The sequence below is a fragment of the Amaranthus tricolor genome, chromosome 17 (assembly GCF_026212465.1).
Source record: "Amaranthus tricolor cultivar Red isolate AtriRed21 chromosome 17, ASM2621246v1, whole genome shotgun sequence".
NCBI lineage: Eukaryota > Viridiplantae > Streptophyta > Magnoliopsida > Caryophyllales > Amaranthaceae > Amaranthus > Amaranthus tricolor.
In genome coordinates this window covers 14,243,572-14,264,160 of record NC_080063.1, presented here as the reverse complement: position 1 = coordinate 14,264,160, position 20,589 = coordinate 14,243,572, and the positions used below count along the sequence as shown (strand labels likewise).

Below are 20,589 nucleotides of genomic sequence, written 5' to 3'. Positions count from 1 at the left end.
TTAATTAATTTACCTTAATTAGATGCTCTTAAGTTGATCACTATGATAATGTTTTACACAAAACTACATCAAGATTAATTCCTCCTCATCATAATCATTGTACCAGTGTTCCAGTGTATCTTGCTCATGGGCAACTATGATCAAGGCATGGATTGGAAGGAAGACGGTAACTCATACTCATAAAAAAGGATGCGAACAAAGAGTCTCTCGATTCGAAAAAGATCCTCAGAAAAAAAAAAAAGATACATTACGATCGATTCTTAAGTGTAAAATTCATGGCATTGAAAATAAATCATCCATTTTCATCTACTGGTCTCCCCTCTTCTCCAATTTCCTTTAGAGAAACATTTATGCTAATTTTTGGATGGAGGAAAGTCAATGTAAAGAAAGGGAAAAAAAAATGTAGATATTTTTTTCATTTGGACAGCTGAAGGAAGGAGAAGGGAAATATAAGGATTCTTTAGCAACATCCTCATAAATGGTTTATGATTAGTCTATTTTCATCCCTTTTTAGATCCTAATTAAAATTTCTATGGTAAGAATACACTCAATATTATGATGATGATGGACAACTAAAGGAAAAGGGTGAAAAATAAAGGGAGGAATCTGATAGAGAGAATTTATTTACACTTTATATGAAACAAATTCTTTCAACATTGACAGAATTTAAAAGGAAAACATATTAGTCTTTCATTTTATCCCGTTCGATTCCCTATATTTCTTACATTTTCTTCCTAAAATATTATTGAAACATATCCTTATATAAGTTTTGAATTTATAACCCTGAGAGGAAGGCAAAAGAGAAAATAAACAAAACTACTTGCTGAAGTATAAAGAAGAATATATAAATGACATTTCTATTTCTTTGAGGAAGAGAGGAAGAGGAAGAGCATGTATCCCTTAAGTGATGAACATAGGAGATTATAATTCCAATGACACAAATGCATTTTATATACAAGAAGACTTTAAGAAACAAATTTCTTGGCAACTAAGCCAAATGGTTGAAGAGTGTTTTAAGCAGTGGCTGCCTTCTCTTCCTCATAGTGATTTGCCGGGAGAAGGGTGCAGATCAAGTTTCGGTCACCATACACATTGTCGACACGTCCTGAAACCAACCATGAAAAAGTTGGAGTCAAATGCATTCGAAAACAGCACATAAAGTAGGATATTAAGTCTGAAAAAACAAACCTGTAGTTGGCCAAAACTTGGCAGCACGCAGCCAGGAAGCAGGGTATGCAGCATATTCCCGGGTGTAAGGCTTGCTCCATGAGTTCGCCATGAGCAGTGAAGGTGGATGGGGTGCTCCCTACACAAACAACTGCCATTTCACTCTCTTACATAGACAAGATGAACCAAATATAGCTTTTAAATCGATTGTGTTAATCAAAACTGCCCATATTAGCAATATCTTGCAATCGATGCTTTCGATATAGCCTATCTAAATTGAATAATGACGAAAGAAAATCTATTTAAGACCAACATGACAATGAATTCGGAGTGAAAGGAACAATTTTATTTTCCGAAAATCATGAAAAACATTTGAACTAAGCACAATCGAGACACATGTACAAAGTGTACAAAGTTAGTATCTAAATTTTTACCTTAAGGACATTGTTGTTGATATCGGCTTTCCCATTCTCAATCTCGGAAATTTCTTCTCTAATGGAAATTAGTGCATCACAAAACCTGTCTAACTCTGCCTGTTAAAGAGATAACATCAAAGATCAATTCTCAAGTAAGTGAACTTCAAACTCCAAAGAAAGAGCAACAACCAGGATGAAATATAATCAGTTAAGAAGAAATACCTTGCTTTCACTTTCAGTTGGTTCGATCATGAGTGTGCCAGGAACTGGCCATGACATTGTTGGACCATGGAATCCATAGTCCATAAGACGCTTGGCAACATCCTCAGCCTCAATGCCAGCAGTGTTCTGCAATAGGAAGTAACTGTTAGCTTTACGGACATGAAAATAAATCATAGCGGAAACATTGAAGGAGTTTCATCATTATAATTACCTTGAAACCTCTCAAATCAACAATAAATTCGTGAGCGCAGGTTCCATTGACACCACGGAAAAGAACTGGATAGTGGTTCTGCAAAGACCAATGTATATAGAGGCTTAAGAAAAACTCAAGATCACCATAGTCTAACCTAGGGAGAGCATGCCTAGGCTATGGCCCCGATCATTTGATTTAAAAAGAACAACCAAATTGGTTCAGCACACATGTAAAGATGAGTGTTCGCCCAACCCTATAATAATATTCTAGATTCACTCTAATCAATGAATTTTACAATACGAATTGAGATTTAGAACTGAACATTAGCAAGACAGTACATGAGTATTCTACAGCATTGCAGCATTGATGATGAAAACATTAAGACATCATTCTGTTCATGTAAAATTTGATGATTCACTGTATGATTTGAGTGCAATGAAGTGGAGATTATCCTTCCGTGAGAACTCAAAGGTGAACAAAAGGCTCCAAAGCGACATACCTCCAAACGCTTAGCCATGTAGTTTGCATTCAAGATAGCTTGTTTTGATGCCTCAGTAAGGCCATTAGAGCCCATCATAGCAATGTATGTGTATGAAATTGGTAGAATTAAAGCAGATCCCCAAGGTGCTGCAGAAATGGTACCTAAGGGCTGTAATTTCTCCGGGGCAGGAATTCCTCCAGTTGACACCTTTAACAGAGTAAATGAGATCAAAAGTTGTGCTTCAAGTCCGGTTATAAGCTTATTTTCTTTAACTATACATTATAAGAACAAATTTTAATACTATGCAATGGAAAGACGAAAGTGCATACCACGGGGTGCGATGGCAAAAATGGTGCTAAATGTTTCTTCACACCAATAGGACCCATACCAGGACCACCTCCACCATGAGGAATGCAGAATGTTTTGTGCAGGTTAAGATGACAAACATCTGCTCCAATGAATCCTGGACTTGTAAGACCGACCTAGAGAACATGGTAAATATGTGTAATATTAGTAATTGCATTTTATATCAGAAGGGCAGCAGGAATTATGTACTCCTACACAATCAAATCCAAGAAAGCAAACGTGAAACCACCATTATTTTCAATAGAGAATCATCATCACACCAATATATCTCATTCATAGTAGCATTTTGGAGGGTTGGAAGAAGGCAAACCATACCCTTATTAAATGAGATAATGACATGGCGATCAGGTAGACCCTCGGCTCGAGAAACTATTTTCATTGGAACATTCAGTCCATAATGTACAATTTAACAATGTAGTTTGTTGACATAGAGCTTGAAGTAGAGCTTAGGACTTATCCAATTTACCAATGATCATACCTTCATCCAACTTAAACTAATTCAAATCTTTTAACAATACCGAGGGAAGAAAAATACATAAACAAGAAGGCTGATGTGATACCATATTTATAAATGCAATAAAAAGCGGAATATATGGAATAAAAATATGCAATCCTCAATGATCATCAACTTAGCAACTAGTCTCAAGGAAAAATCAAATCAACGAACCTGTGCATTCATGTTGGCACCATCCATGTATACTTGACCGCCATTGTCATGAATTATCTTGCAAATCTCATCAATTCCTTCTTCATAGACACCATGAGTTGAAGGATATGTAACCTGTAAGAAAAATGATCAAGCATTGGCACATAACTTATTCTAGAATATTTCAATGGGTTGGTAGTTTTCTTTTTTTATTTTTTAATGATCGGCAGGGTAAGGCTGGAGAATCCCCTACTGCAAGTGGAAAGAGGGCATTTATACTTTCCGTAGGTGGTGAGAGTCGAACCCTTGTCACAAGGGTATAAGGAAAAGCTTCCAACCACTAGGTCCGTCATATCATGATTCTCATGATTTGGTAGTTATTTTAAATCAAATTATATCATACCATAAGTGAAGCCAAGTTATCCTTGTGTGCTTCAGCAGCCTGTCTCACTTCTTCAATGTTAATATTTCCCTTAGCATCTGTTCCAACAGAGACAATCTTCATACCACACATAGCTGCACTAGCAGGATTTGTTCCATGAGCTGAGACGGGAATAATGCACACATTGCGATGATGATCCCCTCGAGACTGCATTTAGAACATATTTCATATTAATCTCAAGGCTTGCAAAAACGAAAGTGTGTATGATTGACAAAACGTAAGGTTGCTACCAGCGATCGAAACTATTATTATCTTTCATGATATGCTAATAAATCAAATTTATATGCTTAAGTCAAAAGGGAACATATTGATGCCTTTGAAATCCGACTCAAAGCGAATTCTATGATGCAAATCAAAATTAATTGTTTTAATGATAACAAAAAAAAGAAAGAAAAACTGATGCCTTTAAGATCTTAAACAATGGAAAGCCTACACATATTGACAATTTTATTATTCTGATTCAATAACCAAAAAAGGCAGACTTCAGAAGTCTAGAAGCTCAAATTCTGTATTGGATTTCTGAAAAGTACGAGTATAGTTTAAGTGAGCTACGGGTGATAATAAGGAAAAAGGAAAAGTCAAGATTAAGATCCTGGATTTTTGGAAAACAAAGAACTAAACCTTTTTCTTTCCTGTTATTTAAAGAAAATACATAGTACCTAAGATATGTTCATAAATATTTATTTAATTATTTAGTTCAATTAGTAATCATCATAAATATATAGTTTGCTACCAAAAGTCAATCAAAAACAACTTCTTTGTTAGTTTTATCATTTACATGGTAAGGTTACATACATCTGACCCTCCCAAATCCCACTCCACATGGGACTTGGGAGCAATTAATGACATTGGGGTGATGGAATGTTGTAATTATCATCAAGCCCTAACTTATTTTAAAGGTGAGATAATTGGTATTTGGTAGTCCTGCAAGGCCTAACAATCAAGTATAAATGTGCACCTTTTAAGAGCACCTTCTAAGAACATGCAACGGATCGAATTTTAATTTTTTATGGTATCGGCATCCAGCATCCAAGATATTACCCTGTCTGTAATACTAGTGAAATTTCAAATTGTATAGATTCAAATAGGCATACCTTATGGTATGCTCGAATAACCATCAATCCTGCATACTCCCCAGAAGCACCCGCATTTGGTTGTAGAGAGAAAGAGTCAAATCCAGTAATGGTACACAACAAGTCACCTAAATTATGGAAAATTTCCTAACACCACAAGAATGTATATGTTAGATTCATAAGACTATGTCGGCGTGACAAAATTATGAAGAAATTAAATGCAATTTGTTTCTTATACCTGGTAACCCCGTGCCTGTTCTTCTGGGGCAAAAGGATGAATGCTTGCGAATTCAGGCCATGTAACTGGCATCATTTCAGTTGTGGCATTCAACTTCATTGTACAAGATCCCAGTGGAATCATACTGTGGCAGAGGGAAAGATCCCTCGACTGTAATTTATAAAGGTATCTCAGCAGCTCATGCTCCGTGTGGTATCTAATAGAGAAATTTGCATTTAGAATTTAACAATAAACAAGTAACTTTTTCTTGATGAATTTACTGAAGAACATCATACGAGTTGAAAACTTGGTGTGTCAAATATGAGCTCTCCCTCACAAGTGAACTAGGGATAGCGTTCTCAACTTCGGAAGCAATGGATGTTGCAGTAAATGGTACCTGAAAGTTAACAAAATTTGTGTGGAAAAACTATCAGCAAACATGTATGTATTGTGTGCAATCATGATTGTCATTTAAAATGGTAGGATTTGAGAAACTTACGGCCTTGCCACCAGCAAAAACCTTGAAAAGCTTATCTACATCTTCCAAAGTAGTTGTTTCGTCAAATGAAACAGTGATCTAAAAATCAAGTATATTGTTATACAAGCAACCCAACAAACAAACATCGCCAATTTTTAAAAGCAAACTAACTCACAGTGTTCGGATCCACTACACGCAAATTCATCTCATGTTTGTAAGCCTTATCAGCAATAGCTTTAGCATCAGCACATTTGATTTTCACAGTGTCAAAAAATGGTAGCTGTTGCACTTCCACTATCTCCAGCTTCTTCAGTCCAGCAGCAAATGTGCCAGCAAGACCATGCACTCTTTGGGCAATGGTTTTAAGACCTTCAGGTCCATGATAGACACAATACATAGCAGCCATGTTGGCCAGCAAAGCCTTCAAAACAGGACACACAACTCATTTAACCATAGTAAAACAAAATCTACAACAACATTCCATTACGTCAATGCCATTGAGTGGCTCCCACAAGGTGTTGTTTGAGGGGTCGGATGTATGCAACCTTACCCTTGTTAGTGATAGCAAAGAGGTTGTTTCTGATTGACCCTTGGTAGCAATCATCATCAGTAAATTCACAAAAATAAGTTCACATGTTTAATGAACCATTCAATTCGAAACCAAAGATTATCGTACTATGAATGTGCGTGTGAGTGTATGGTGTACGTTGTATGTGCTTGAATAGGCATAAGAAGGCTCTAAGATATAGCACAAAGCAGCAGGATCCTAGAGATCAATGGCTTTATGTTTGGGTTGCTCGACCAGGCCCTATTTCGCTCGAGTAGGTCCAGCGAGAAGCAACACAACCCTCTGTTTTGTTCCCAGGTATTCTATTGCGGGGCTGAGTTGTTATGGGCTTTTTCCCTATCATTAACAATGCACTTCTAGTATAAATAGAAGTCTTTACACACATAATATGAATCATTCTAACCGTAAGCCAAACAAAAAATCCTCTTCTTTCTCTTCTTTTCTTCTCTAAGTGTAATATCTCCACTGTAAGAGTTCTTGAAGACTTCCATTGTTATTCTCTCTAATAAAATCAAGCTAACCATCACCGAGGATGTATCCCACGTTGGGTGAACCTCATAAATCTTTTGTCTTGTTTATTGTTGTATTTCTTATGTTTTTCATCCTAGTTCGTGCAAGATACTTGTTTCTTTACATTGAACACCCCTACCATTGTTCTTGGGTGTTGTAGGGATAAAGATTGAATCTTTATACCCTAAGAGTGCTTCTTATTTTACATATATATGCAACAAAATATGTCATAAAAACGTCAAGATCACTTAAATAAAAACACCCGATCAAAACAAACGTAGAAACATAGTGCAATCAAACCATCTCGAAACGAACTTCAACCTCATCCATAAAGAGGAAGCAAAAGGCTAAATCTCAGCAAGGATGATAGGACACACCGAATAAACACAGCTGAATCGCGGAACAAGACATGATATAACACAAGCACATAGATAGTGCTAGTAAAATCAATGACGCATAGAGCACAAATGAATCAAATTCTTCAAAATTCATGAATAGACAACATAATCTGTCACAAACATGTAAGACAAGCTCTATACCTGAGCAGTGCAGATGTTGCTAGTAGCCTTATCCCTCCTAATATGCTGCTCCCTAGTCTGCATAGCCATACGAAGCGCCGCCTTGCCAGAAGAATCAACACTAACACCAATAACTCTTCCTGGCATCAACCTCTTATACTCCTGAGATGTGGCCAGGAAAGCAGCATGAGGACCTCCATAACCCATTGGAACCCCGAATCTTTGAGCTGACCCCACCACAATATCTGCCCCTAATTCACCTGGTGGCTTCAACATTGTCAATGCCAAAAGATCAGTAGCCATAACCACCTTAACCCCACTAGCATGTGCCTTCTTTATAAACTCCCCATAGTCCAAAACTTCACCCTCAGTACCAGGATACTGAACTAACACACCACAAATGTCACCACACGAGTAATCGATATCCTTAAGATCACATGTCACGACCTTAAGATTGAATCCCTCAGCCCTAGTCTTACACACATCAATGGTTTGTGGGTGACAATTATTAGCTATAATGAAAGTTTTCCTCTTCCCTTTCAAGATATTGTTACACATAGCCATTGCCTCAGCAGCAGCAGTTCCCTCATCAAGTAAAGAAGCATTTGACATGGGTAAACCAGTAAGATCAGTAACCATAGTTTGATAATTCAACAAAGATTCTAAACGACCCTGAGAAATTTCAGCCTGATATGGAGTATACTGAGTATACCAAGCTGGGTTTTCCATTATGTTCCTTAAAATCACAGGGGGTACATAAGTATCATAGTATCCCATCCCAATAAATGACTTAAAAACCTTATTTTTGGAAGCCAAATCCTTCATATGATCCATCATTTGAGATTCAGTTAAACCCTCATCAAATTTTGAAAACTTCATAGATTTGATCCGTATAGATTTAGGTACAGTTGCATCGATTAATGAATCGAGATTATCAAACCCACAAAACTGTGCCATTTTTACTTGTTCTTCATTAGTTAAAGAGTTATGTCTTCTAGGAAAAGTATCACTTGGTTTTAATGCCTCAATAGAAATGGATCGAGTTTGGGGTAGTCTCTCAAAACCCACAATCCCTGATTCATTTATCCATGAAAATCTAGAAGAAGATGATGCCATGGATGAGACATACCTAGAAGAAATAATATTGCCGCCATTGTTGTTGGTGTTTGGGCGGTAGTGATGGTGCAATTTCCTCAATATTGCTTTGTGAGCAACCTTTCTTGCACGCTCCATTTCTAAAGATTTGATCTTTCTGCAAAAAAAGATGAAATCTTTAGGCCAAAAGGAGAAATGGGCAGTTGTTTGTTATGAAAAATTAGAAATTTATGGATTCCATCGACATAAAATAGAATATACAACTATAAAGGCTACTTACGTCTTACGGGATTGTGGCAGTAGTATCTTGGGTGCTTTACGTTTATTTATATGTAAAACTTTCAAAAGAATACAAATTTTTTAACACAAATTCACGTAAGAGACCTCTCTTTCGTAGATTATTTCTAATTAGGTCGGTCTATTATATATTTTTAAAATATTATAAGTGGACATTAAGAATAATATAAGTAGACATTTAAGATATTAAAATAAGTATTAAGGATGCAGTAAGTAAGCATTAAGGATGCAGTAAGTAAACATTAAGGATAATGTAAATAGGCATTAGGAATACGGCAAGTAGACATTAATCTTTAATGGCTAGGGCTTGAAATACGTCTCTCCAAGAGACGGTCTCTCAAGAGACTAACTTATTTTTTAATGATATCATCTTTATTGGGCTGACCTATATTTATTTTAGCATATTATTGTAATTTACAATTTAAAGTGATTATCACAAATTCTTGTATGAGACGGTCTTACCGTGAGTCGTGAGACATATCTCATAGTTGGGTTCACTAGCCTAATAATAAAAACTTTTAGCTAATGGGTTTCTTATTTTGAAATCGTCTCACCGTAAAATGGTCGAGGCAATCTTACAATGACATGGTCTCGTACAAGATGAGCCGCCAAAAAATTTAGTTTTATATTTAATTGATAATTATTGCAAGGTTGTAAGCCTAAAAAGACCCACATGAAAAGAAAATCAAATTTAGAAATCATAATAAAATTGATAAAAATCTTAAGTGTGTAAAAGGTAATCTTAGATGGCGCTGTGACCCACTATGAAATGTTAACCATTTAAAAAATATGAATATACATTTTTGTTTTACTTTCTATTATTTTAATATTAATGAGTTTTTCTAATTATATGGTGTCTGATAATTTAGGATTCTAGGTAACAAATAAAAATATAGTCTTAAAATAATACTCCCTCCGATCCTTTAATTTAGTCCTATTTTCTTGGGCACGCATATTAAGGATTGTGTGGGGTCCATGTAAAAGGTGGTAGTTGGGTATTTTTAAGTAAGGGTATTTAAGGGTTTACGGGGGTAAATTCGTAATTACGTGTGTGAACTAAGGGTATTTAAGTAAAAAAGGATTGCCAAAAATAGAATTGGGACTAATTCAAAGGTTTTGCCAAATAAGGAAATTGGACTAAATTAAAAGATCGGAGGGAGTAGAATCTTAAGAACACGTAGAAGTTTCACAATTGTTGATTATTCCTTTTGTTATACACAAACATACGAGCTTTTTAATTTTAGAAAGTATCAAATTTCATATGATTTATATTATAAATATTATTAAACGCTTAATATTTATAACAAGCCAGTTGGGTGACTCAGATCAACAAATAATTTTATTAACAAATATCATGATTTATATGATATTCAGTGTATTCGGCCCATAAAAATTATTAACAAACACATACACAAAATTTATCAATAACGTATATATTAATTAGACCTGGGAAAATTTGATCCGACCCGAAAATGAACCCGGGACCCGACCGACCCGAAAGCGACTTAATCCGAAACATGACCGACCCGATAATTACCCGACCGGAAACCGACCCGTTTTGACCGATTTAATATCAATTTTTAGAGTAATTTCAATGTTAGAATTCATTTCAAATAAAATTTTAGTTTTCAAAGTATCTCAACATATTGAGTATATCACTTGAACCCTAAAACTCATCAATAGATCTCAATTAACACGTATTGAACATCTTTTTAGCCATCGTAATTATTTTTCTATCATCTTAATTGAATACATGTATCTTGTTAAATCAGTCAAATGAGTTTTTAATTCTTCTACATTTCAGTAAGCAAATCAATATAATTTATACGAACGTTTCGCATGTTTGAATGAGCTTTTCAAAAAACGAATGTCGCTACCCTAAATTATAAAACGCGTATCTTATAAGACGAAATAAGTACTTAGTTAGTTGTATATCTTTCCAACATGAAAATTGTGAAGATAATTTTAACGTCATTTTTATCTAACGTTACAATTATAATAAACAAAATAACTTTTATAAAGCGCGTATCTTACAAGTCTTTCAAAATAAGTATTAATTCCCCTATTTTTCTTGCACTTAAATGAACCTGACATACCAACTATTTTTTGAAAATCGTACATGTAATTTCTCTAATGATTTTTTTAGACATTTTAATGATTTTTTTTTATGTTGAATTAGTCGATTGGATATTCTAATGTTTTATGGTAACCCGTTGGGTCAATCCGAACCTACCCGAAACCCAGAGTGATCCGACCTGAAACTGACCTGATCCGAAACTGACCCGACCCGAAAATGACCCGACCGAAATTGATCCGACCCAAAACCCGACCGACCGACCGTTTTCCCAGGTCTAATATTAATAGACTAAAACATGTTCTTTCCGTGTAACATAAATTCATTTTCTATTATATTGAGGCCCGAAGTAAAACTATTCTATCTCAACTTCAGCCCCAGACGACCCTATCTAACTAGGGGCTTATCTAACAAGGGGTGGAGCAAAGATTCTAGGTGTGCTTTTTGATGTTAAGAAAAGTAAGACTTTTCATTTTGCAGATATTTAACACTGCTAAGTTTCAAACCCTTAACCAACAATATTACAAAAGAATGCATTATCAAACGAACTACACTTAATTGGTGAATTATAAGGAGTTTGTTAATATATGAGGTCTCTGCTTCTTGAAGATCTTAGGCGGTCGAACACCTTAAATAAGCGTAGAATCGCTCATGTATCTAACTAAGACAACAAGAAGAGATAATGATTTAACTTTATGGTTAAAAGCTTTTATTCTCATTCTTATAAGACTGATCCAATTCTTATCACCTAAGAAAATAATTGATTTTTCTATGAGACTAACAGCTCAAGCGGCTTAATTATAGTTTTTTCTAATATGCGATCATAATTGATACCTTCAACGTCGAATTAATTTCTTTTATAAGTTATAACTAATTGTTTAATTGATCATTTTATATATAAATAATTACTTTAAGGTTTAAATTGATCACTTTAATGTCGAAATTAAAGACTTTAAAAAATTAAATCATTTAAAGTTATAAACTTATAAGTTGAAGTTGATCATTTTAATGTCACAATTAATTACTTTTAGATCAAAATTAATAATTTTTATTTAATATAAATACAAGATTGAACTTGTAAAAGTTTGACAATTGTAGATTATTCTTTTTATTATACACAAATATACGAGCTTTAAACTTTAGAAAGTATCAAATTTTTATATGATTAATACTATAAATGTCATTAAACGCCTTATATTTATATCAATGCTAGATTGATGACTTAGATCAACCAATAATTTTATTAACAAATACATACACAAAAATTAATATCAATAATGTATATATTATCATACTAAAACTTATTATTTTCACGTAACATAAATTTGCTTTTTATTATGTTAAGTCCCGAGGTAAAAACTCTTCTGTCTCAACTCTAGTCCAGACGACCCTATCTAATCTGAGACCTATCTAATTAGAGGTGGATAAATATTATACGAATCCTATTTACTTTTTTATATTTTAAAAACATAGAGTATTTCATCAACAACTTTTGCAAAAAGAAAATGAGTTAACCTCATGACTAAAAGCTTTTATTCTCATTCTTGTAAAAATAATTTAATTCTGATCGTCTATGTAAAATAATTAATTTTTGTATTTCCTTGCTTGAAAGGAATTCTTTGGCCTTGTTAAAAAATCATGGGAGTTCTACTAATGCGATAAGGACGGTACTGTAGTTGACGTCCAACGTGTCGTAAAAATCTTGTATTTGATAAAATTTTGTCCAAATTTGGGTAAATAATTGGTAAAAGAAAGAAAAAACATAAAATTGAAAAGGGGAAATTAATGAACTGCGCTTAACCCAAAAATTATACTCTCTATTTACAATATTTTATTTTAGAGTAGAAATTTGATTAAAAGTTTTAAGGCATATATAAATGATAATAAATATATTTATTTGAGATCTCATTAGATTTGTCTTAATGTATACTTTTTTATTATATATTATTTATATTTTTTATAATGCATAATTAGAGATATTAAAGCTCAAATTTATTTTTAAAACTGTGCAAAAAGTAACGAAAAGAACAAAAAAAACAGAAGGAGTAAGAAGTTTGTTAATATAGGAGTCCTATTTACTATTTGATTTTTAGAAAATTAAGACCTTTCTTCAACAATTTTTGAAAAAACTTAACATCTGTAAATTTCAAACCTCTAACCAACACTATCACAAGACACGTTACCAACTGAACTACACTTAATCAATGAATTATAAGGAGTTTGTTGATGTAAGAGGCTCCTGCTTCCTGATATGCCCTATGTGATACCCCTGGTTGAGTTTTAAAAAGGATTGATAGACCATCCATATCAACAAGGTACATTTTTTTGAGGGAGCTCATTGGCTAAATATTCTGGTGAGAAACAATCTTAAGATTGATGACTTCCTAGTAAGTTTTCTCAGGTGTGTCCAGATGCGCTATAAAGACTTGTTTTGGTTTGTGAGATCAGTCTACAACCTCCATGAATAGTCACCGATTGTCTAATGGGGCAGGAGGTTACACCTTAAGCGGTCATACTCCTTGAATGAAACTGTCCATAAATCTAACTAAGAGAACAAGGAGTAAATAATGGAAAACTCACAAGAGACCGCCTCAGGCGGATACCAATAGGCTGATCCAAACTCAAAAAAAAACAATTTTGATCTTAATAGTATTAATTTTGACATAAATGTGAACAGTTTCAACTTAAAGTAATCTTAATTGGATCAATTAATAAAAATAAAAGATTTAATTATAATCTTAAAGTGATAAATTATAATCTTAAAATAGTCAATTATAACCTTCAAATTATAAACTCTAAATGATTAATTATATATTTTAAAAGAAATCCATTTGACCATAAAGATATTAAATATAACTTTAAATTAATCAAATATATAGTAAAAAATTATATTTAAACTAATTGGACTACTAATCTCACGATAGAATGACATCTTGCAAAACCACTTCGTGGCTAAAAGCTTCCATTCTCATTCTTATAAAATAGTTCAATTCTCATCATTTACAGCAAAAATAATTAATTTTTCTATTTCCCCGCTTGGGATTCTTCGGCGTTATTAAAAAAATCATGGGATTCACCTACTAATGCGATAAGGACAGTACCAGTACTTGAGATCCGACGTGTCATAAAAATGTATTATTTTTTTTGGGTAAAAAATTGGTAAAAGAAAGAAAACAAACCAAAAAATTGAAAAGGGAAATTAGTCAAAATGGGGTGCAATTAGAGCTTTTCAAAAGTGACTCGACCCGAAAATTCGATCCGAAACTGAAAGTAAATCGATCCGAAAATGTGTTCATTTTTTAGGTTTATCGAACCGAAATTACCCGACTCGAAGTTATGCCCGAACCGGTTGACAACCGAAAATGAAAAAACTGAACTCGAGTTGTAACCGATTATTCTAACAGACACATAACTGTTAACCGAAATTACCCGAACTTAATAATAACCGACCCGAATCATGCTCAAAACCCAACTCAATCCGGCTAAAATTGACTTAACCCGAACGAAGTTTAGATCGAATTGCTGTAAACCTGAACCAATTTTTACATAGAAGTATGATTGACTTATATTCAATCATCTTATTAGTTATTCTAATAAAGTCATAAATATTTTAATAAAATAAATTTTATAAATACATGGTTTCATATATTTAGAGTTAATAATCAATTGTCAATATTTATTTAACTAATTTTAATCCAACTATATGAAAATTGATAGAACTTTATAATTTTAATTTCCGGTCGAACAAGTAAAAGTAACAATATAATAATGATCGCTAATTGATTTGCATTTTCACTGTTTTGCTTTAAGTAAAGGAACCTTATCATCAATTAAAAAATGACTAACAACTTAATCTGATATTGACTCGATCAATAGTAATTAGTAATTCGCAATTTGTAGCCGAATTCTACTTGAAAAATACCCGAATCCGATCTGTATCCGGTAAAACCGAACCAATTATTAACCGATGACAACCCGAGACCGATTGAAACTCGACACGTACTTCAACCGACACCGAACTGATGGTAACCCGATAGCTCGAATAACTGATCTTCAACCGAACCGTGATTAGCCGACCCGACCCGAGTATGACCCGTCGCAACACGCATCCGAAATATAACCGAATCGAATGACAACCATCCGAAACCGACCTGATTACCCGAATGAAAACCTTCAGGTGCAATAGTGAAACTTAATTTGTCATTGCTCATTTGTACTTCTAGAAAAGAAAGATTGAATATAAGTGGATCATATTGTTGTTTGAGTGGTAAAGAGAGGAGCACCTTAGCTTTTTACAACTACTATTAATAATTTTTCTTTTTGCTAATTTTCATAATATATGTGGATGAATTTTTAGATGAGGTGTATAAAGTACAGTTAGTGTTGGATATTTTGTGAAATGCTTTTTTTAACAGAAATTTCCAATTAATTACTATAATTTGTAAATCATAATAAAAAGAAAAAATAAATATTAATAAATTAAACAAAAGAAAAAAGATGAATTAAAATTCTAAAAGCTCATTCTAAGAGTAATTTGTCAATATTATAAATCACTGTTATTTACTTAGACTATTTTTTTTAAGGATTGTTAATGGAATTATGTGTTGGCAGATTCTATTTCACATTTGTGTCATCACTATTTTCCTCCTCATATATTGTCTCCAATCAATATGGACATTGTTTGATGGGATGCTGGAAATAAGAAGTTAGAGTACAGTAGATTAAAGTTGTAAAATATTTAAAAATAAAAAAAGATTATTATATAGAGTAAAAGTGGTAAGGTTATGTATAATATTTAAAGTAAGAGACATAAGGTAAATTAAAGCCTTAATTATTAGTTTAAGTTTTTTTGTTGAATTGGTTTATTGATCATACATATTAGTGTAAATATTAAATTGTAATTAAAGAATAAGAAAAATAATAAGCAAAGTAAGGAAATAAGTGTATGAAATAAAAAGAAAATGAACTTGTGAATGAGATTGAAAGAGAAATATGTGGAAAACAAAGTTGCAAAGTGAGCAAGACTATTTGACATTTGACATTTTAAGTCGCTTCATTTGTTATTTCCCTAAAAAATCTTTCCATTTATATCATAAATTTTGGACTTATTTAGCATTGTTCATCCTCCTTTTAATATTTTATTAATGTTTAGGTTTCTATGTGCTTTCCACTAACTACATTCTAACATTTTTATATTGCTTATGCTCCCTACATATTATCCTCTAACTTTATTTAAACTTTTTAATAATTATGGTTCCCATATTTTTTCACTAATTTTATTTTAATATTTTTATTATGTTTATGATTCTCACTTTTTCTCTATTAAACTTATTATTCAATAAAATAATATATCCATCAAGTAAATTATTCTATTTTTCTTAATCCCTGTAATCATTTCTTATGGGAATAACTTTAAGGAAGGAAAAAAATAGTAAATATTATTTTAGGGCGTAGATAATGAGTTTTCTAAGTGTCACACTCTTTTCTATATTACCATTGTCCTTAAATTAAATTTTGTTAGATCAATGTTTATTATCAAAAAAAAAAAAGATTATTCACAAGGGTTTTTGATGATGATTTCAAATGGTTTATGCACGTCTTGTATGGTTAAGCAGTTGTAGTAATTTGTAAACCTTAGTTTGAGTTCTATGTATTTTGGAGTTAAAATTGATACATGTGGTGATTCATCTTAAATAATATAAATATACTCTTGTAAGAGATACTCCCTCCGTTTTTTTTAATCTTCCACATTACTATAACGGGTAGTTTCAAAAGTTCTTCCACTTTAGAATACTTTCTATTTTTAGAAAGTTTTTATCCCACTTTTACCCCTTAAAATCCCCCTTTTCTTTTAATGTACCCTTTTTCTTTTATTTATAATTATTTTCTCTCTCATACTCCCAATACAATCATTACTTCACACTACTATTTAATTAAAATAATACCCACTACAACCTCATACTTCCAATACAATCATTACTTCACACTACTATTTAATTAAAATAATACCCACTACAACCTCATACTTCCAATACAATCATTATTTCACACTACTATTTAATTAAAACAATTCCCACTATAACCCAAAGATTCTATCTTCCTTAATATGTGTGAAAAACCCAAAGTGGAAGATCAAAAAAGAACGGAGGAAGTATATTTTTGGTAAAATAATCTCAAAACAAATACCTCATATGATTATATGTATTAATTAGACTATTAAACTCATATGTTAGGCACGTCTTATAGTAAAATCACATCATATAACAATTTGTATAAATAATAGATATGAGATTCAAAATGGGCTATGGCCAATTAACATAGTCATTCGGCTAGAGACATCACTCAACTAATGCAAGGAACATTATTATGAGATTTTGAATATTTAAGCTTGCGGGTAGACTTTTAGGACGTTACCCGATCCGCTATTCGCCCAAGCCCACCCATCCCTCATTTAAAGCCTTAACCTTCCTTTTTTTATAAAGATTGGAATTTAACATCCTATTTTAAAGTTTTCAACGTTTATTCTAAGGAATAAAATGTTAATTTCAAGGCTTAAAATGATAATTCCTAGTCTCAACCTTTATTTTCCAAAGAATTAAGTTAAAATTACTACAACAAAGTTTTAAATGCCTTTTTAAGTCTTAAAATGCCTAATTTAAGAATTACAGTGTCTACTCTCAAACTTAATATGCCAAAACCAAGCCTTAGATTGTCAATAATCCTCAAAATATCAATTCCATAGCTTAAATTGCCTACTCCAATACTTAAGTTTAATATCATACTCCAAACCTTATAATATCAACTCTAAGCTTTAAATAGCCAATTCCAAATCTTAAAATGCCAATCTCAAAGCTTAAATTGCATAATCCAATACTTGTATAACTGCTGCATTTAGATAATTAAAATGTATCCAATTTAAATGACATAGTTGCAAATGTCATGAAAAACAAGTTGGAAGTTGTAGTGATACATGGAGATGGAGACAAAAGTCATCGTCATCATCATCATCCTATCCAATATATCCTACTCATAGAAACTAAGGACAAGGTTTGGGGAGGGAAACACGGTGGCAACTCATATCCATAAAGGAGAGCGCGGCCAAAGGAGTCCCCCGGCTCGAGGAAGATAAAGAGACGTAATTACACGTGAAAGAAAACTTAAAGGCCTATAAAAAAGTAGAACCACTACAAAAGAAAACAAAGAACTAAAAGAAAGGAAACGATAAAAGCAAGAGGTTAAGGACACTAAAAGGTAAACTAAGAGGACTTAGTGATACATGGAGATGGAGGCAAAAGTAAATACATCAATTGAAGACATTTCGTCATCTTCATCACCATACTCTTTATTATCATTATCATCATTATGTCGTTAGTACCAAATCATAGCTATTCCATCCACATCCAAAAAATAAAACTTTGATATTATAAAAGGAAATTCATTCTTGTATAATCAAGCAAATAAAAATACACATATATAGACGATATATGAAAGAAGACAAACGAAGAAGACAATTGAAAAGAAAGGAGGATTGGTGTGATGAGGAAGAATTAAAAAAGCATTTTTTTCTTTTATTTTGCTAAATGTGTTACCCATTATAACATAAGGTTAAGACCATCTAATGGAAAAATTATTGGTAAAACTTATCCCAATGGTATACCCTTGGTTAGCTCATCTCCTCCTCTATTTTTGTCCAAACTTTATAAACTTTTTAAGCATTCTTTCTATGGAGAGTTGTCTTAATTACATATTTATATGGCCCTTAAAGTCTTAAAACATAAACATCATGAATCATGAAACTCTAAAATAAATTTACAATCTTATAAATTTATAACTAGTTTAATTTTGCCCAAAAATGATTGAAACAAAATTAATTTCTTACACTACTTGAATTATACTACTCCATTTTATATTTTAAAATATAGACGTTGTCGATGTTGTTGCAAAGACTGCTTGGAACTCCATTGTCTGCTCCTAATTAGGTGCAACACATTACACCAGCACATTAATCATGCAGGTGTGAATATTCATTTATGAAAGAGAAAGTTGTCCTTTGCCACATTTGTGTCTTGCATGTTCCAACTTCTTATACTATAAATTTATAAGAACCATCCATATATATGGAGAAGTTCAAGTGAAAATCATCCTTATATAAGAACCGTGAAAACTATAAAAAAATGTTACTTTTAATATAAAAAGGTGTTACTTTTCCAAAAAAACGTGTTACTTTGCATTTATATTTTTTTTCCTAACAGTTACACTTTTTGGGTAAAAAGTACCAGATTTTTTTAAAAATAAAAGTAACACAGTTTTTGTGCAAAAGTAACACCTTTTCTGTAAAAAGGTAACACATTTTTTGGTTTTCACAGTTCGCATATACCCGTGGTTTGCACCTGAACGCGACTATATATATATATATATATATATATATATATATATATATATATATATATATATATATATGTCGAGCGACAGCGGAAGCAAGTTCGATGAATAATAATTAAACAATAAGAAATTCAATGCAAACAATAAGAAAATAATACAAGAGATTTAAAGTGGTTCACTATCGATGTGATAGCTACGTCCATCGGCACCGAGATCAAATATTTTCACTATGATCGCAAAGAATTTACAAGATGAATCTCAATCACACTAACAAATTAATGGCTCTCTTGTGATCTCTCTCAATTTGTGAATTATTGTGTATTATCCTAAAATGGGAGTTTATATACTAATGCCCAATAAAAGGAAATTGTTACATAATAAACACAAAGTAACCATCCCAAAAGACACCTCCTGTGAAAAGAAATCGCCATTTCGCGAGCCGCGAAATGGAGACAGAACGCACTCTGCGCCCCGCGGACTGAGGCAGCAGCTTCTCTGCGCCCCGCGGACCTTTGACCCATACTCATCTTCTTCAATTGTGCTTGCTAGTTTGAGTCACCATTAACAACAATCTCCACCTTGACGAAAACTCGTATTCAGCAAATGATCTCATCAACACAAAGTGAACATGTCTCAAGCCAAAACCCGATGTAAAGCTCATGCATAAGCCGTACATCCCGATAAGTCTTCAACCAAGACTCATCCCGACAAGTCTCCAATCAAGACCTATCACATACTTGTCACCAAGTATAACAACTCATAATATTCCACCTGCATCACAAGCCCCGGGCAAGCTCCACCTTAAGGCCAACATGCCTACAACGGAAGCTCCCAAACACTACCCCTAAGGGCCTATTACATCACATAGTAATCAATATTTAGCAAGTCTAAGCAATGTTTAAACTTACGAAATGGAACAGACTTAGTAAAGAAATCAGCACAGCTGGGTTGTCAGCGGCCCCGATCTTCTTTACCTTGACCCTCTTGTCAGTACGCAAGAAATGATACTGACATCAATGTGCTTGTCCGATCATGGTGTACTTGGTCTTTAGCTAAGCAAGTGGCACTTAGACTATCACAATACACCGTAGCAAAATCCTGTGCAATACCCAGTTCACCTACAAGGCCTTTGAGCCATATAGACTCCTTAGTTGCAGAAGTTAAAGCCATGTACTCAGCTTCAGTAGTAGACAACGTAACCGAAGACTACAATATAGACTTCCAACTAACCACAGAACCACCCAAAGTAAACACATACCCGACCATCGACCTCCTGATTTCCATATCAGCTGCATAATCAGAATCACTATATCCAGTTACCAAACACTCCTTACTATTCCCATACACAAGACCAATATCAGCTGTCCCTCTTAAATAACGAAAAATCCTTTTCACCCCCTGTCAGTGCTCTCTCCTAGGTCGATCCATGAACCTACTCATAACA

At 33.2% G+C, this 20,589-nt stretch overlaps 1 protein-coding gene across 1 annotated transcript; it reads right to left on the bottom strand.

Moving 5' to 3' along the window:
* Positions 1 to 831: 831 nt before the first annotated feature.
* LOC130804004 (glycine dehydrogenase (decarboxylating), mitochondrial) lies at positions 832 to 8,690 on the bottom strand. The gene is made up of 15 exons (XM_057668286.1): positions 7,319 to 8,690; positions 5,877 to 6,122; positions 5,723 to 5,800; positions 5,520 to 5,620; positions 5,245 to 5,440; positions 5,028 to 5,153; positions 3,895 to 4,080; positions 3,513 to 3,626; positions 2,809 to 2,961; positions 2,498 to 2,686; positions 2,017 to 2,094; positions 1,806 to 1,931; positions 1,602 to 1,700; positions 1,189 to 1,306; positions 832 to 1,105 (listed from the first exon to the last, which is right to left on the bottom strand). Exons 1-15 carry the CDS (start codon positions 8,528 to 8,530, stop codon positions 1,014 to 1,016), a joined length of 3,114 nt encoding a protein of 1,037 aa, XP_057524269.1. The 5' UTR covers positions 8,531 to 8,690; the 3' UTR covers positions 832 to 1,013.
* Positions 8,691 to 20,589: the final 11,899 nt, after the last annotated feature.

What these genes read in the sequence shown, in the direction of transcription:
- LOC130804004 (XM_057668286.1), bottom strand. Translation starts at nt 8,530, where the DNA reads ATGGAGCGTGCAAGAAAGGTTGCTCACAAAGCAATATTGAGGAAATTG. An exon ending in GCAACATCTGCACTGCTCAG is followed by an intron (nt 6,123 to 7,318) that starts GTATAGAGCTTG and finishes CCTGTTTTGAAG; the next exon opens with GCTTTGCTGGCCAACATGGC. An exon ending in AACAGGCACGGGGTTACCAG is followed by an intron (nt 5,154 to 5,244) that starts GTATAAGAAACA and finishes TTGTGGTGTTAG; the next exon opens with GAAATTTTCCATAATTTAGG.